Source organism: Scyliorhinus torazame, chromosome 1, assembly GCF_047496885.1.
Source record: "Scyliorhinus torazame isolate Kashiwa2021f chromosome 1, sScyTor2.1, whole genome shotgun sequence".
In the NCBI taxonomy this organism is placed as follows: Eukaryota; Metazoa; Chordata; class Chondrichthyes; order Carcharhiniformes; family Scyliorhinidae; genus Scyliorhinus; species Scyliorhinus torazame.
In genome coordinates this window covers 350,157,133-350,170,762 of record NC_092707.1, presented here as the reverse complement: position 1 = coordinate 350,170,762, position 13,630 = coordinate 350,157,133, and the positions used below count along the sequence as shown (strand labels likewise).

The 13,630-nt window shown below is 46.5% G+C and overlaps 1 protein-coding gene, 1 long non-coding RNA gene and 1 other non-coding gene across 4 annotated transcripts in view; 2 read left to right on the top strand and 1 right to left on the bottom strand.

The window, feature by feature from the left end:
• Positions 1–13,630, bottom strand: part of LOC140425974 (uncharacterized) — a 115,424-nt gene that overhangs the window by 50,330 nt on the left and 51,464 nt on the right. The window lies entirely within an intron of this gene.
• Positions 1,935–9,620, top strand: kcng3 (potassium voltage-gated channel, subfamily G, member 3). 2 transcript variants are annotated; one of them, XM_072510264.1, is made up of 2 exons: positions 1,935–3,284; positions 6,395–9,620. In XM_072510264.1, the coding sequence occupies exons 1-2, from the start codon at positions 2,647–2,649 to the stop codon at positions 7,038–7,040; spliced, it is 1,284 nt and encodes a 427-aa protein (XP_072366365.1). In that variant the 5' UTR covers positions 1,935–2,646; the 3' UTR covers positions 7,041–9,620. The 2 variants fall into 2 exon arrangements, with proteins under 2 accessions (XP_072366365.1, XP_072366366.1); XM_072510265.1 differs by having other exon boundaries at positions 1,945–3,254.
• Positions 12,034–12,232, top strand: LOC140430275 (U2 spliceosomal RNA). Its single transcript, XR_011949370.1, has one exon. It is a non-coding gene; the product is annotated as a U2 spliceosomal RNA (small nuclear RNA).

The following is a 13,630-nucleotide window of genomic DNA, read 5'->3' as shown; positions in this document are numbered from 1 at the left end:
AACACCTCAATTAAATCTCCTCTCAAGCTTCTCTTCTCTGAAGAGGAAAATGCCCAGCTTCTCCAAATCATCCGCATAACTGAACTAACTGCCTCATCCCTGCAGCCACTCTCGAAAACCTTTTCAGCCCCCTCTCCAAAGCCTTCACATCTTTCCAAAGATAGAATTGGATGCAATACTCCTGTTGAGGCCGAACCATAATTTTACTATTCACTTTGAGATGGCCCGCTTGACTTATTTTAAGACTCCTGTTCCATTTGAGTCAAATAAATCTTTACTCTTCCCTGTTAAATCATGATGCCAGGCCTTTAAAAATCCCAAACTGATTATTTAGACTTTCGGACTTCTGTACTTTCTTGTCACTGGATTGGATTGTTCCCAGCTGTGGGATGCTGGGCAGTAGGGTAAGAATCAGGCTATGTTTAGGCCTCATTTTATTTTTAAAAATAAATTTACAGTACAAAATTATTTTTTTCCAATTAAAGGACAATTTAGCGTGGCCAATCCACCTACCCTGCACATCTCTGGGTTGTAGGAGTGAAACCCACGCAGACACAGGGAGAATGTGCAAACTCCACACAGACAGTGACCCAGGGCCGGGATTTGAACCCGGGTCCTCGGCGCTGTGAGGGAGCAGTGCTAACCACTGTGCCACCGTGCAGCCCAGGCCTCCTTTTATTAGTCCCTCTGGTGAAAACTGACTAGCTGTGCTAAATAGGGCAGCTGGGTTGTTAGATTCTGCTGCCTAATGCTGATGCTGCTTCAGGGTACATCCAATGACCAAATGTCATCCACAGACCACCAGTTTGGGGACTACAACATCTGGGTGTGTTTGCAGCCATCGCATCAGCCACTTCCCATCACTATATGTCTGGAGGTCACACTTTACAGCTCAACCTACACTAATGAATTTGGTTACAGGGGAGGAGGGGTTGTGCTAAAGCCCCCACTCTGCTGCTTTAGTATGATTGTAGAGGCCAGGAGGATCAAAGTCGCCTGGGTAGCTTGGCAGTTGCATTGGGTGGCCAATTCTCTGCTTTCACACTTTGCTGTAGTCCACGCATCGTTCCCATTGCACCGCAACCGCAGAAAGTATCAAATGTGTTAAGTGCACGGTATTGAGCACTCCTGATTCGACTTAGTAATGTTAAAGGCAAAAGGTATAACTTTTGAATTCTTAATAATGTACTTTGCACTACATTGCGGAAAAAAATGATCATCATATTTGAAATTATTCTGAGGCCGGATTGAAAGTCTCGACAACTACTTGTCTTCGAAGTGAACTTGGTGGGTGGAATGGCTTTGAAGACAGCTCCTTTGCATCTGAACTGACTGTCCCTTCAATTACTGCCTGCTATCTATTCTTCGGTTTTATTGCAACTATGTTTTTGTTTGCAATGGGAAATTAGATCGGAACTATGGTCGGTGTATTTCCCTAGCGATAAAAAACCTAATCTCCACATCATAAAAAACCTAACAGCCATAAATCGATTGGCCAGAGCAGCAGGAACGTCCCTTCCAGTCTGTTCCAGGAAAGTATTCGCTGATGGTTTGAGATGTGCCCATAATGAGTCCTCCTTCTCATATTCACTGAATGCATCCAATCCATTGTCGATTTAATTGAAAAAAAAAACCGGGGACTTTGAATAATTAAGTTCGTGTTTTACTATGACTCCGGAAATGCTGGCCCGCGCAAAACCATTTCTCAGCAACTGTTCTGGGGCATAATTTACATCTTGTATTTGCGTCCTAGTCTACTGACTCTAAAGGGGAAGAACTTCTGTCCGTCTGCGACTTGATTACAAAAGAGAAATCACGCTGGACTATTACTTCTGAAATCTACAATGGGACAGAGACACCGGGAAACGCACAGCACTGAGTCAGTGTCAGTCCAGAGACTCTGCGCGCTTTCTCCCTCTTCCTTGTCCTGGGAATGAAGCGCCTGATGTAACATTAGGGGACGGTTGAGAGTATAAAGGACTGCCTTAACTTTCGCTCTGCCTCCACGGCTCCAACTGAAATAGCGTTTGAACTGAAAAAGCAAAAGAAAGTCTTAACAAAGACTAGCAGAGCGAAGATAGGTTTTATTGAAAGAGAATTTTAAGCGGGTCGCGATTAATTGTTCCAGAAAGGGTTGGAAGCGTACCCATTGTTTATTCAGATCATCTTTGTTTCGGTAATAGTTGTAAACACTCACTGGTCCAAATAAGGCAGTCAGGCTGGAGGTGTAGCATTACGTGAAAGCGCGGATCAGAGATTGCACAGTCTCTCTCTCCTCTGTCGACTGCAGGCTGTTGGTTGGAGGGGCGCTGTGGTTAGTGGAAGCTTTTCGCGCGTCATTCCAGTGTCGGAGTCCTGCTCGCTACCCAGTCTGTGGGGCTGAGGCAGAGAGAGGCACAGAGAGAGGCAGAGCGAGACAGGACCAACACACAGCACCTGCGCCTCGCCACTCTCCAGCATCGCTCCCCTCCCCACCCCGGCCAGGAGCTCCACTTCACACCACTGACAACTTTCCCGCCTCGTCAGCCTTGGAAAGTGGTGGTGGGGGGGGAGGGGGGGGAGGGAGCTGCCCAAGTCAATGCTCCAGCGGCGGGGGCCCATGCACACCCCGCCCAATGTGCAGCCAGCTTCGGGGGTCGCCCGAGGATGAAGTTTGGAAGCGGACCCCTGATCCTGAATGTGGGGGGGACCCGATATTCGTTCCCCAAGGACGTGATCAAGGACTTCCCCCTCAGGAGAGTGAGTAGGCTTCACGGCTGTGCCTCGGAGAAGGAGGTGCTGGAGGTGTGCGACGACTATGATCACGAGAGGAACGAGTATTTTTTTGACAGGCACTCCGAGGCGTTTGGCTTCATCATGCTTTACGTCAAGTACGGGAAGCTCCGCTTCGTCCCTCACATGTGCGAGCTGTCCTTTTACAACGAGTTAATTTACTGGGGCCTGGACCGCTCGCACCTCGAATATTGCTGCCAGAGGCGCCTGGATGACAGGATGTCCGACACCTACACCTTCTACTCCGAGGAGGAGGAAGAGCTGAGGAAGCAGAAGAAAAAGGAGTTGAAAAAGAGCTCGCCGTCCAACAGGAAGTGGCTGGATAGGATGAGGAGGACTTTTGAGGAGCCCACCTCGTCTGTGGCCGCCCAGATTCTGGCCACCGTGTCCGTGGTGTTCGTCATCGTTTCCATGGTGGTGTTGTGCGCCAGCACACTGCCAGACTGGAAGACAGCCGAGAACAACAGTGTGGAGGAGCACAGGTACACAGAGAATTTAATGGGACCATCAGGGTATCTATAACTCCTTCTGAAATTATGGTGTTAAGTTTCTCGATGGGTGTGAATGTCCTTTGTCCTCCAATGCGGTCTCCAAGTCTTTCTGTCTCGTGTTTATCTCTGTACTCCTTGCGTCTGTTTTCAGGGTGTTTTTTGTTCCACAAAGCAAAAATTGACAAAACACAACTCCCTCGGTTTACTTATCGCTCGGGTTCTTGCAGTTGCAAATTTAGATTGGTCAGATTCGTGTGCAAATAAGAGTGGGTTGTTTACAGATCTCCCTCAAAGCTTGGCTAAATGGCGTCGAGGCCAGAAAGCAGGTAGGCTCAGGGCAAACCTCACTCCAGACACTCGAGCGCCTAATCCGGACTGACACTTCAGTGCCTGCTGAGCGAGTGCTGCAGTGTTGGAGGAGCCAACTTTTGAGATACGTGGATGTGAACGATCTGAAGAAACGTGTGTGGGGGGGGGGGGGGGGGGCACCATTTATCCCTGAACTTTTTGCTATTTAGGGACCATGTCCTCTGCAAATTTGGCTGCTGCATTTCCTACCTGACGACAGGTACAAAAATAATTTGACCTAAAAACCTGAAGGGGAGTGGGGGCGTCAAAGATGGTACACAATGCAAGTTTCTTTCTCCATCTCTGCACATCTCCCCTTCCACGCACACCTTCCCAAATGACAGATATGAAAGCAAATCATGCCAGAACCCGCCAGAGGATCTCTCCTCGTCAGATTTTACAGGATCGAGCCCCGTTTTCATCGGAGGCGGGTTGCTTTTCCGTGGCCTGTCCATCAGGGGACTGGATCTCAGCATCGATGGAAGTTTCCGCTTAATTCTGCAACTTGCAAACATGGGCGAGATCTGGAATGATTTTTAATGTGCAACGTTGAATGTTAATTGGATGGGATTGAGGTTGTGTGAATTTTTAAAAATATAATTGATATATTTCAATGAGGAATTCGGGATCTATTTGGACGCAGGAGAGAAGTACACTCCCCCGAACAATTAACCTTTTCATACAAAACATGTTCACACAACCAGTTCTCTTCCAATCCTTGTTTACATGCTCAGTAAACAGCGACAATCCCAAGCTCCCAAGCAGAACAAAGTTCCTGCCTTTTATATAACACAGCCACGAGTCCTTCCGCTTAACTAACAAATAAACACGCGTAAAGTCAAACCTCAGAAGCCTATTTCATTCTGAACATCAAGGATTAAATGACACTCTGGTCCAAAGTACTGTCAAGTACTGTCTCCACAGAACTCTCGGTACTTAATGATTAAAATGCTAAAAAAACAACCTACATTCAAAGCTTCGCGGCTGCTTAATTGCAGTCCACACATTTTCTTATTATGCCCTTCAAATTACTCCGATGCAAAATCCATGTGCGGCTGACGGTAATGCCCCCACTGTTATTAAATATACTCCAAATGTCTCCAAGGTGATTGTCAGACACTTTCTCAGTGCACCTCCTTTCCTATTTGGCTAAGATGCGCTGACACACTCCATGTCAAATTAGCTTAAAATCTGTTGGTGAGAAAAACACGTATTTAATGTAAAGTTACCGCTCAGGAATATCCCTCTCCCCTCTGAGGAGAAGGTTTTGACTCTAGGTTCCACCATAGAGGGTTGAGCTCACCATGAAAGCTGATGGTACTGAAGGAGTGCTACACTATTGAAGCTGTGGATATAAATGACCCGCTGGCCTTTGAAGAAAACCGGGGTGGCCAACCCAATATTCAGTCTTTAGCTCCTTGCTCTGAGCAAATTTGCCGATTGGGTTATTCTGCACTGTCGGATGTGCCACCTTCCCGGTTAGAGTTTAGACGAAGGCGCTCTCCTGCTCCCTAGAACAGGTTTCCCAGAGGAGAGGGGGAGTTCGGACGCTGTCCTGTCCAATATATATCCCTCAACGGATGCTTAAAACAAATTATCCTGTCATCTATGTGTGGGGAGCCTGGTTGGCACATTAGGGCGGCCTCAATTGAAAATGACTTCACTGATAGTGAAGTGGGGCTTTAAGGGGATTGTTAAAAAAAACTATTGATTGTATAGTTTTAACATCGCTCGCGATTAGACATTATAAATTTGATGTATTTCCTGGAATACACAGAGGAATCTGCCCTGTAAAAGCAAATCCAATTGTTGATGGGGGATGGAATCAAAGTGTAAGCGTGACTAACTAGTTTATCACAAATTTAACGGCGTGTATGACGTGCCAGATGTCGCAATTAAATTCAGGTTTCTTTCTTACTGCAAGCAGTCCCAAGTGTTCTTCCCAGGACAAAAGGAACACGCCTTTTAAAAAAGTTACGGTGACCGAGATAGAAGCACAGTTGGGTGAAATGCGAGAAGTCCGAGGTTAGAAAAGGAGGAGGAGGGGAAGGAATTCTTCAAATCAGTGAGGCTCAGATACCAACTACCTGTTCCTACGATCAGGAAGGCCACTCTGCTCCTGGCGCTTCGCCCCCCGCTCAGACTGAACCGGATTGATTTGATACCGGTTTGATTGTGCGGAGAGTTGCTGGACAGGGACACCCATCAAATATTGTGTACTGCACTATTATTCTCAATAGTCTGTACTCTGGCAGAGATAGCGGAATACTTTTGATCGGGGCGGACAACTGTCCCGCAGTTAAAGGGATTGCCCCTTCTTTTGACTATTTGTCCAGCGTGATTGAGGGACGCCTTTTGTGCTGTATTTCCAGGACAGCCTGTGGGAGACTGAGAGACACGCAGTTAGTTGGGTGATTTGAGCGGGGGCAGTCGGCCAGCACAGAGGTGATAACATTGCGGCTCCACAAGACAAGCTGTGAACCCCAGACGCCTCCCGCTGTTCTGGTCACCAGCAGCCCCGCCCGCTCCCAGTCCCGTGTCCCTTCTTATGTTTCACCAGATTTGGCCACTCTGATACGACACCCTCGATGGCGGGTAAACACTGAGCCGCTTGTGTACATGTTTCAGTGGTATTGGTGGTGCTGCGTGGGTGGTTGTTATGCAAGTTCACCTATTGCCTTCTCTGTTCCTTAGCCATTCCATCCAAACATCGTTATGTATCTCGTTGTGTTTCAGTCCCCGTTGCTTGTTTTACTTTTGTTATTCTCGTTTTGCCTCTCCAGGATAATCGAGGCGATCTGCATGGGTTGGTTCACCGCCGAGTGCATCGTCAGGTTTCTCGTCTCCAAGAACAAGTGCGATTTCGTGAGGAAGCCCCTGAACATCATTGACCTGTTGGCTATCGCGCCCTATTACATCTCGGTGCTGATGTCCTTCTTCACCGGGGAGAACTCGCAGCTCCAGCGGGCTGGGGTGACCCTCAGGGTGCTGAGGATGATGAGGATTTTCTGGGTGATCAAACTTGCCCGTCACTTCATTGGCCTGCAGACACTGGGCTTGACTCTGAAACGCTGCTACCGGGAGATGGTCATGCTCCTGGTGTTCATTTGCGTGGCCATGGCCATATTCGGCGCCCTGGCCCAGTTGTTGGAGAGCGGGCTGGACCTGGAAGATAAAAACCCCGCCTACGCCAGCATCCCGGCGTCCTGCTGGTGGGTGATCATCTCCATGACCACGGTGGGGTACGGGGACATGTACCCGTTCACCGTCCCCGGCAGGATCCTCGGGGGGATGTGTGTGGTCAGCGGCATCGTCCTGCTGGCGCTGCCCATCACGTTCATCTACCACAGCTTCGTGCACTGTTACCACGAGCTGAAATTCAGGTCGGCTCGCTGCGGCAGGAGTTTATCACTGGAATATCTCAACTGATGCGAGTGATGCAGCCGGGGAGGTGGTTTCTGTGGAGGAGAAAGGACGACACGGGCCAGAGGGGCCGAATGGCTGGAGACTTGATTGTGACCTCCCCCCCCCCCCCCCTCCCACATTGTATGAGTGAATGGGAAATTCCTCCCCCCTCACCCCCACTGACTGAGCCATCCGGGCTGAGGCGTTTATGGCTGCAAGACCTGATCTGCAGGATCTCAGCCGTGGACAGATGCTCTCAGGTCAAAATTCACAGTTTAACTACAAAATGATGAACTGACTTTTAACCCTGGGAGAAATGATCAAGTTGGCGCGACCGAATGTCAGCTCAGCAAAGGTCTGAAACTCCCCATCTGTTGAACAAAAATATAAACAAGCCACTCAGAGAGACCTGAGGGATTGGTAAACATTTTGATTTATCCCATCAGCCTCGCGGCTCAGAGCTTGTAAACACACACAGCCAACTTGCTGAGGTGCGGGGTGGTGGAGCAGGCTAGGATGTAACCTTGCTCAACCCTATTCACTGCAGATTGAAGGTCCCAGCAGGAAAGTGGGCTGATAAATGTGGCAGCACCTCGCAGTGGTGCCGCCGGAAAGCTCACCAACCTGCTTTTTTTTAGGCAGTTTGGCCTTTTCAGTGGAGATACTAAAGGTCATTTCAAGCTGTCAGTTCCCTGAACCCAATTAAAACTTACCCAAGGCCACGCATTCAGGCCTCGGGGTAAGGCTGTACGAGGAGGAGTCTGCACACGTGAACACGAAACTTAATGGAAACACACACGAAGAGACTGGGAGGGCTGCTGATTTCAGCGGCACCTCTGCCACCCCGGCAATAGCAGCCGTTCTGCCGGCGGAGGAGGTCAGGCAGTAAGTTGTAGTCTTAGGGCAAATGTTTACTAACAGCGACGCTTCACTTAGGGTTAGCTGGCGCAGAATTAGCTGCTTAGTTCAGAGGTTAGGGAGAAGGGAAAGTATTTATTCTTTAGGGGGAATTGTATTTTAGTAGTTTCTATCAAGTATTTCTAACAAATGCCTCTACTATACGTCTCGTCAAATTCCGAGTATTTGCAGAAGAAGCTTCCAGTCTCGGGCTGGTCAAGAGCTGGGTGACATGCAAGAAACAGATGCTTAGAGGAATAACACAAGAATCAAATGATTTTTGGTACGCGTGTGTACTCGTATGGGGCGAACATGCTGGAAATTAACGATTCCTGATGCTTCTAGTGTTCCTCGGCTAGCTGTAGCATGACCATAGGTGCCATGCAGAGCTCTCATATATACTGCTGGCTTGTTCCTAAATCCCAGCGACCTCAAGGAAGCCATTCAGCTACTTCAACCTGCCCATCAGGTGATGTTTTCTTCAGATCGGCTCATTGGCATCAAATTATGCTGAACATCTGAGCATGGATTGGTGCTCAGGTGTCGCGCACATTGGGAGTGGGAGTGGACATGGGAAGAGACAACCTGGAACCAACCTTCCCCCAAATATCCTTGGGGTGACCGAGAAAATGCATTCGTTGTGTCCCTGGAGTCAGATTCGAAAGCAGAAGCCAGACATTTGAAAAACCGCCCGATCGTCCGGTTAGGGATCCAGCAACCTCAATGAGCGGTAACAGAAGCGGCAGTCACCATTGGATAGGCAATGCAAGCGATTAATTAAACCTGGAGGGGCAACAGCTCTGGAACATCTCTTACAGATTTATCTTTTGAGATTGGCTGAGGAACAACAACAAGAATTACTCATCTCTTTCCAGCATAAAGGGCAAGATCTTTAACAGAAAGTTAGAAAAACACGAACACCACCCAAGGCCGGCCGAAATTACCTTTCAATTACACGATTTCAATTGCAACACAAACATTGCAAAGGACATGTCACTTTCCATAGATACAGTGAGGTGCATGTATATATAAAAGAAAGGGCAACATGAAAAAGACATACAAACTGCAGATGGAGCACAGACTTTGATACTCCCAAAAGCACCTGCTCCAGGATTATCAACCTCTCATTTGGCTGCCATAAAGGCCTGTCCAGATTCCCTGATTTGAGACACAGGCTGAATGTAAATTCTTCTAATAATCCAGTGTTAAAGGGTCCTGCAGATAGTAAGTAGGGGTTTCAGCACGGCCCTGCACTTCTACCATGCTAAATAAATAGTATTTTTGACGAATATTTGAAGACCTAACGTTTTCTTTGGAGGTTATTTTGGAATGATCCTCACAGTTGCTGGAATTGAAATACAATTGAAATAGGACCAAGGTATTAAGACATGCTCGATTGTACTGGAGGCTGTGAACACTTCATTATTGGAGCAGAGCTCGTCCTGGGCCAGTAGCTCCAGACTGGCCCCTCAAGCTGCTGATCTACCTGGGGGTGGCCAGGTCAGTGGACTTGAGGTGAGCAAACAGCGAGGAAGCTCCGGTAGACCTCAGCCCCAATTAACAATGCCACACAGACTGCTGTGGCAAATCCGAGCCCGTTTCAGACTAATGTGAAAGATATTTGCTTATTTTGGTCCTTGATATTCTGTTTTCCAATGTATACAGAAAATTTATTTTAAAGTATTAAAATTATTTGCTACAACGTTCCTGCAGCTTTAACCAATGAGTTTGTATTTTTATAGGACATGTACTTTATATGTGACCTGGACATGCGCAGGTTTTTGATTAAAATCAAATATGGGACGAGTTTGGACGATATAGATAACACAGGAAGAAAGAACCAACGTGGGACTGAAAAAACTGTAGATCCAACAGGTTCAGGAAAGGTCACTTCTTAAACATAAGTTCTTAATTGGAGCATTTGTGGAGTTTTCTGACTGACATCTGGTATGAAGGTTAAACAAAGTTCCTTCTCAGAGTTTGGAAATTACCTTATAAATGCACGATTTCAATTGCAATACTAACTTTCCATAGATACAGTGAGGTGGCAGGACTATTTTCTAATCTTCAGGGGTGGGGGGGGGGGGGATTAGTAGGCTGAGAGCAGACTAAAGCAAACATAATTTTAACGTTACTTTATTTGTATAAACTTATTATGAATTGCTACATTTATAGTGGGAATGGTCTGTGTAAACTTGAGAAGGGTTGATTACAGCATGTCATGTTTTTTAAAAACTGGTTCTCAGGATGTGAGCATGGCTGACAAGGCCAACACTTGCTGTCCATCCCTAGTTGCCCTTGAGCAGTGGTCAGTCAGCCACCTTCTTGAACTGCTGCAGTCCATCTGACATAGGTGCTTTTCTCTGTAGTGGTTTGGTACAACTGAGTGTCTTGCTGGGACATTTCAGAGGGCAGCTATGCGTCAGCCACAGTGCTGTAGATCTGGAGCCATTCATAGGCCAGACCAGCTAAGGGTGGCAGATTTCTTTCCCTCAAGGACACTTTTAAGGCAGATAGGTTTTTCCGACATCTGATCATTTCATGATAATTAATGAGACTAGCATTTTATTCCAGATTTATGAATTGACTGAATTTAAATTCTCCCAGTCATTGTGGCGAGATTTAAACTCATGTTTCTGCAACACTAGACCAGGCCTATGGATGATGAGACCAGTAACATATTACTCTGCTACCACCCCTCAGGCAGTTTCCATCATAAGCAGAGACATTGGAACTTATAATGGTACAGCTGACAGGATGTGTGTGCAGACACAGAGGGGTACATTTTCCACAGGACATATCCTAAAGTCCCACCATAACTTTGGGGAGGGGGGGGGGGGATCCCATTTTTTTGGAGAGACTTTGCTAATCTTCCACTGATGTTCCGGTGGGAATCAGGAATATCAGTACGGGAATTTCAGACAAATCTTTTCAATATATTATTGATTGATGACCTGTGGCATTGCATATAGTAAGTCAGAGAATTTGGACTCTCTCGTTTGTCTGTTGTTTAATGTGGCTGTTCTTTGTCTCTGTCACTGCTCACTGGCTCTTTTCCTTTTGCTTCTCTCCATTCTCTTCTATTTTTCACTTATTTCCTTTCAGACAGAAGCTACAGAGACATGCTTTAACCTGGGATGGAAATTACAGGGAAAATTTGACCCTCATTGACTCCTTTCCCATTCTTCTCTCTTCTCGTCATATATGCTTCCTCCAGTCTCTTCACAACCCCTCCCCCTCACTTTCCCACTATTCCTGTTGCCTACTATATCCTCACCCCCACTGTCACTCCATTCTTTGCCTTTGAATGATGCACTCACCCTCGGTCACACTAAAAGGCACCTCAATGATTGCCTGCACCTCCTGTTCATCATACACCAGGCATCAAACTTCTGATATATTTCCTCATCACACCATCTTATGAGCAAACTTAAGCAAAATCATATGCAAAGTTCTTTGCATTTTTAGCTGGCTGGCTGAAACTCTGTATTCATAAATTAGGAAGGAATATAGGAACACAGGAGAAGTAGGCCACTCGGCCCGTCAAGCCAGGTCCGCCATTTCATGGCTGATAGTCTACCTCAATGCCATTTTCCCACATTATCCTCATTTCATATGGTATCTTTAATATCTAGAAATCTATTGATCTCTCTCTTGAACATATTCAAATACTGAGTCTCCTCAGCTCTGGGGTAGAGAATTCCAAAGATTCACCATCTCCTGAGCGAAGAAATGTCTCATTTCAAGCCTATTTGAGACTGTGTCCCCTGGTTATCGACCTCCTCAGCCAGTGGAAACATCCTTCCTGCATCTACCCTGTTGAGCCTTTGTATGTTTCAATGAGATCACCTCTCATTCTTCTAAACTCTGGAGAACACAGGCACAGTTTCCTTAATCCCTCCTCATAAAACAATCAATCCCATCATCCCAGAAATCAGTTTGGTGAACCTTGGTCGCACTCCCTCAATGGCAAGTAGATCCTTCCTTAGGCAAGACTAAAACTGTACATTATATTGCAATCTTATTAATGCGCTATACAATTGCAGCAAGACTTCTTTGCTCCTATAGTCAAATCCACTTGTAATAAAGGACAACATTCCATATTCCGTCCGATCAGCTTACTACTTCTCGGCCTTTGGCTAAGAGCAAGTGTAGTATCTACTCTGCCTTTTAGGTCAGATCTGGTATGTCTCTCTTGTGGGGACCATGAATTGGATTTAATTTGAATTTGAATTGTTTTTTGGAGCAGGCAAGGAGCTGGATTGGGGGTTCGCCCCTGTCCACACTCTGAGCCCTGGCTTTGTAACTCAGAAAAAGTAATTAAAAAAAAGCATGTTAGCTTTCAGTGCCTTATGAACAAGGACACCAAGGTTCCTTTGGATATCAACACTTTCCAATCTCTCACCATTTAAGAAATACTCTGCATTTTTGTTTTATCCTAACAAAGTGGATACATTCAAACTTTTCCACATTATATTCCGTCTGCCATGTTCTTATCCACTCATTTAAGCTGTCAAAATCTCCTTGAAGAAGCTTCTTTGCATCCTCCTCACAGCTGACATTTTCATCTAATTTTGTGAAATATAGGTAGCGGACTTCTTATCCGGAAGGACCTGAAAACCAGCTGCATTCAAAGCTGGCAACACGCCAACCCTGAAAACTACTGTACAAGCCCCATTTGAACATAGAACATAGAACATAGAACAATACAGCGCAGTACAGGCCCTTCGGCCCACGATGTTGCACCGAAACAAAAGCCATCCGACCTACACTATGCCATTATCATCCATATGTTTATCCAATAAACTTTTAAATGCCCTCAATGTTGGCGAGTTCACCACTGTAGCAGGTAGGGCATTCCACGGCCTCACTACTCTTTGCGTAAAGAACCTACCTCTGACCTCTGTCCTATATCTATTACCCCTCAGTTTAAAGTTATGTCCACTCGTGCCAGCCATATCCATCCGCGGGAGAAGGCTCTCACTGTGCACCCTATCCAACCCCCTGATCATTTTGTATGCCTCTATTAAGTCTCCTCTTAACCTTCTTCTCTCCAACGAAAACAACCTCAAGTCCATCAGCCTTTCCTCATAAGATTTTCCCTCCATACCAGGCAACATCCTGGTAAATCTCCTCTGCACCCGTTCCAAAGCCTCCACGTCCTTCCTATAATGCGGTGACCAGAACTGTACGCAATACTCCAAATGCGGCCGTACCAGAGTTCTGTACAGCTGCAACATGACCTCCCGACTCCGGAACTCAATCCCTCTACCAATAAAGGCCAACACTCCATAGGCCTTCTTCACAACCCTATCAACCTGGGTGGCAACTTTCAGGGATCTATGTACATGGACACCTAGATCCCTCTGCTCATCCACACTTTCAAGAACTTTACCATTAGCCAAATATTCCGCATTCCTGTTATTCCTTCCAAAGTGAATCACCTCACACTTCTCTACATTAAACTCCATTTGCCACCTCTCGGCCCAGCTCTGCAGCTTATCTATATCCCTCTGTAATCTGCTACATCCTTCCACACTATCGACAACACCACCGACTTTAGTATCGTCTGCAAATTTACTCACCCACCCTTCTGCGCCTACCTCTAGGTCATTGATAAAAATGACAAACAGCAACGGCCCCAGAACAGATCCTTGTGGTACTCCACTTGTGACTGTACTCCATTCTGAACATTTCCCATCAACCACCACCCTCTG